This window comes from Chenopodium quinoa, unplaced genomic scaffold, assembly GCF_001683475.1.
Source record: "Chenopodium quinoa cultivar QQ74 unplaced genomic scaffold, ASM168347v1, whole genome shotgun sequence".
In the NCBI taxonomy this organism is placed as follows: domain Eukaryota; kingdom Viridiplantae; phylum Streptophyta; class Magnoliopsida; order Caryophyllales; family Amaranthaceae; genus Chenopodium; species Chenopodium quinoa.
In genome coordinates, this window is record NW_018743331.1 from 1324993 (window position 1) to 1329834 (window position 4842).

General features: G+C 37.4%; 1 protein-coding gene across 1 annotated transcript; it reads right to left on the bottom strand.

The window, feature by feature from the left end:
- Positions 1 to 1601: 1601 nt before the first annotated feature.
- Positions 1602 to 4560, bottom strand: LOC110737694 (30S ribosomal protein S20, chloroplastic-like). Its single transcript, XM_021918028.1, has 3 exons — positions 4277 to 4560; positions 3733 to 3896; positions 1602 to 2018 (listed from the first exon to the last, which is right to left on the bottom strand). Exons 1-3 carry the CDS (start codon positions 4428 to 4430, stop codon positions 1785 to 1787), a joined length of 552 nt encoding a protein of 183 aa, XP_021773720.1. The 5' UTR covers positions 4431 to 4560; the 3' UTR covers positions 1602 to 1784.
- Positions 4561 to 4842: the final 282 nt, after the last annotated feature.

The window sequence follows — 4842 nt, forward strand, 5'->3', positions numbered from 1 at the left end:
AATTACATATTTTAATTTATGTCCATCTATACAATTAATTAACTAATACGCAAATTACACTTTACAAATATTACGATCAATCAAACTCATTCTATCTATGCTCTTCGTTTGACATTAAAAAAATTAATTGAAATCGCAATCACTCGCTACGCTACCTTTGTTAGTGGAGGTACCAAGCTCTACTACTTAATGTACTTATCTTCACACTTTTAGATTCGTAAATTAATATATTGATGTGTTCCTAAAATTTGTACATGTAATAGAATTATATTAGACAGTTAAAATACACAAGCAATGCGTGCATAAAGTGCTTAGAGGCTATTCAAGATGGAGAGCACCTAGGGGGTGAATGCGTGCACATTCTCAGTAGTTGTCGTTCTTTAATACATTCTTTTGGTTGTAATTTTGACTTTGTGTTTTGTTTAGGGAGGTTAATAAGGTGGCAGACTTCTTTTACTGTTGTTTATTTCGATACTCCTCCGATTGAAATAAAGAACGTACTTTGGGAGGATGTTATGGGAGTTACTACTTCCCGTTTAGTTGTGTAATTTTTTGTTTTCAGGCTTGGCCCTTGTATGCACAAAAAAAAATTAAAAAAATAAAGTGCTAGTTTAACTAGTAAATGTAATGTCCATAGATATTGCTTCTAAATTTGGTTATAAGAATGACAAGAGGGTATAACTTTGCGGATTCCACATCGCATCCATCTCCAATTAGAACGAGTATGGGTTTGACTTAGGTGAGTAATGGGCAGGTGTGGATATCAAAATCATATCTGCCATGGGTAGTGAGCAGAGTTGGGCATCGTGCCATGCCGGGCCGTCGCGGGCCGTGCCGAGCCACCAAATGGCACACCCCAGCCCACGGCACGGCCCACGTGCCTGGCGGGCTGGGCCGTGGGCCAACCCATTATTTTATTATTAATTAATTTTATTATTTTTATTTATATTATTTTTATTTCTTTATATTATTATGGTTCTTTTTATTATTTTTATTTTTACAAAATTTATTTTTATTTTTATTATTTATAGTTTTATTTAATTATTTTTATTATTATGGGTCATGCTGGCAGGCTGTGCCGCGGGCCGTGCTGGCGGGCCAAAAGTTCGTGCCGTCCGCGGGCTCGTGCCGGTTTCGTGTCGAAATTTTATTTTTTTTGTTCACGGCACGACCCACCCCTTATTCCTCATGTCGTGCCGTGCCGCTAGCTGGCTCGTGCCGTGTCGGGCCGCTACTGTACCGTGCCCATGATGCCCGCGAGCCGGCCCGCCTATGCCCAACTCTAGTAGTGAGTTTTTTAAAATCATATCTGCCATTGTACAACATTAGTCAAAGTGAAATATGCAAAAAGTCAAAACGTTTCGCTTAAAAAATATACAGAGGAAGTATAAATTGAAACTCATTATTGATGATGTGTATTTAATTTGTCTAATAACAAGTGTAGTGTCAATATTATTCTTGTCAACACAATTTCAAGGCGCCAAAATTTCTTCGGCACAACATTTGAATATCAAGTCTAATTTTAGGTACAAGGGCCAGTTACCACACTCAAGGCTGATTTCTGCAGAGGTAAAAACTTGAATCTTTCAAAATGCAGTCACTTGAAAATCATATGAAGAATTCATAGGACTCAGGCGTCGGGAGAAAATCACAATCATAAATAGTTCGTTAGCTACAAAGTAACACTTGTAACATAACAAAAAATTGATATTGAGCTACAACATTACATTAAGTGATTCTGAGAGGTCATATAACTCGAGTACTAATTACAATTGAAAGGAAGACTAAACAGTAGTTGGTGCTGGGGCAGGTGTGTACCATCCGTGGTGGATCTCCACAACCTTCTTGTTCCTAGCCAGCCGAGATTTGCGGCGTGCAGCAGTGTTCCGATGTAGGGTACCTTTTACCACTGCCTTGTCAATGGCAGAATAAGCTTCAGCGATCAGGTTGTCTATTGGTACAAGATCTTCAGGTGCTGCACCGGTCTTCTTCCTCAGTGCATCTAATGCTTCAAAAACCTGAAGTTAACAAACAGGCAACATACATAAGCTTGTATGATATTAATAATAGACCAATATCAAGAAGTTGAATAAACATAAAACTCAGAAGTTACAGAACATTGGTTATTCACTAAATTTCAGGAAAACTGTACACTTACATATATAACTTTGACGAAGAGAACAGCGAGATAAAATAGCTGCTAAAAGATGATTATAAGGCTTCATCTTAGTTTATTTCAAGGTCACATTTATAGTCACAACCGGCAACAAACTCGAGCGAACAAAGCATAAACTGAAATCATAGGAAAAGCCCTGTAACAGCTAGCCAGTACTTCCACAGACCACAGCCCATAGAGTAGGTTGTCTTTTCTTCCTGACATTTTCATACTATACAAAGAAAGGTGACAATGAGATGTACAGCTGTGAGACAACCCCTACTAACTTTTAGTAACAGCAATCTTATTATTGAAAAAAAGGTAACTTGATTAGTCTTTTATTTTGTTAATTAAGTGAATAACAGGACATAGAGATGGTTAGACATATTAATTGTATCTGGAAAGAGGAATAAGGAGAGGCCACATGAGATGTCTAGTGGTTGCTGATAACACTCTCATGGATGATTTTTGGTTCATAATGTGCTTAGGTAGAGTGTCGATCTACACCAGTGGAGAAAAAATCACAATGATTTGACGAGCCAAATCAAAATGCTAATTGAACTGTTGACAGCTTCCTGTTTACAGTGAAAAAGCATGGATTCTCAGTTTGTTTTTTAAAGAGTTCAAGATAGGCGAATTTGACTCTTCCATTCAAGGGAAAAAAATTCAATGAACACAAAAGCAGGGTAAAATCTGCACTGACATACCTAATTTACTATCATAAAGAAGAAGCATGGTCATTGCATTACCGGATCAGTGGTCTAGTGAAAACAACCTCAACATGATTACAGGCCTAAGACTACATCCACGCAACTGACTTGGGGAAATGTAGATGTTGATGTCATGCAATAGCAGTGTGAATATTTTAATTACTTCTTCACATTTTAGTCCATTAGGGATTGGAATGAGGGAGACAGTATTCTATTCCATGTCCCTACCAATCTCATCTCCCCTCAAATCACACTCTCCTGTGACATGATCAAGTAAAAGCAATATGATCGCTTACGAATAGGGTATTCAAGCAAAAGTCACTCGGTGATCAAGATTATTGGACAAACAGAGAACTATATCTAGAACGTAAGGCCCTAGTCTTCTGATAAAGCAACAGACTTCTAAGACTGAACGATTCCTTAGAATCTACATCCACATGTCTAAGCTAACAGCCTATTAGAATCTACCTTAAGAAAGTACACCATGGTTGCTCAATACACTTCTCATATGAATGATTAAATGGGACATATAATATTGTTACAGAAAGGAATAGGAATTATTTCATGCTTGCCATTCAACAAGCCCATAGAGCCACAGAGGTGATATTCTTTTTATGCACAAAATCATGGTAAACCAGAAACTGCCAAATGTTAAGAAAATCAAACTCAAGTACTTAACAGCCAAAATTACTACTGCAGTACTGCTCTATCTTTAAGGTAACACAACAATTGCTAAAGAGAACACAATTCACAACACCAATTGCAGACCACAGTAAACCAAAGGTTCTGAAAATAGATTCAGAGCAATATTAAACTTAATATTAGGTTCATGCCCTAAATCAAAACACTAAGCAACAAGACAATTACCTTCCGCATCCGAGTCTTAACCTCAGATTTGCGAGCTTTGTTCCTGAGGCGTCGAGTCTCTGCTTGGCGTGTTCTTTTAGCTGCAGAATCAGCCTTCTTTTCGGTGGCAGCCTCACAGACTACTGAGAAGCCACGTCTCTGGAATGAGCCAAGAGAAGAGCATCCTAGAATACAAAAGCCATAGAAAACCACATAAATTACTCAAATTTAATCATTGAGAGACTTATATCAGGTATATCTCATGTTGAAACACAAAGGCGAGCCCAATTCATAGCTACCAGCTACATTACAGAGGCTATGCTACAAGACCTAAAAGCATCTCACTCATTGTAATTGGGTAGAAAATCATTCTGCTCAAATTCAAAGAATTGTTACTACTTCAAACAAAACAGAAACAAGTAATACTAATATTCAAAAAGCTAAAATTACAATAAAATTAAACCCACAAAACCAAACACCCAAAAATAAAAGCAAGTAATTTGTAACTATAATACCAGAAAATGAAAGAAACATTAAAAAAAGTAGGAATGGAGTAAAATCTTACCCTGAGAAAAAAGGGTGCGAGACGAATTAGCGGAGAAAGAGAGAGATTTGAGGGATGAATTGGGCAATTGGGTTGAAGAAAGAGAGAGATTATGGAGTTTGGAAGAAAGGGATAAGCATTGTGAAGAAACACAAGCCATGCTTATGGCAGCCATTATCTCTTATTTTTTTAACTATCTGTTTTTGGGATTTCAATTGACACAGTTTGAGTTTTGAGTAGGAGGAGATGGGAGGTTTTCTTATCCGCAACAGATTTCAGTTCCTGTTTTGCCCTTGTATGCCCACTTCACTGCAAAGTACTCGAATAATGTTCTTTTCAGAAATTTCACTTACCTACCTTTTTTTTTTCCTCTCTTTTCTTTTAGGAAAAACGTTAGGACGGGAATTTTATTAATGTAAATTGGCCTCCGCCAAAGCAACTACGCTTTGCGGAAATAAATCCATACACAAATGTTTTAAATTACCCTGAGTATTCCACCTCGCCACTAGGTAAGCTACGGAATTCCTCACCCTTTTAACATGAGATATGCTAAAGTTGTCAAAACTTGTAGCAAGCTTGAAGATATC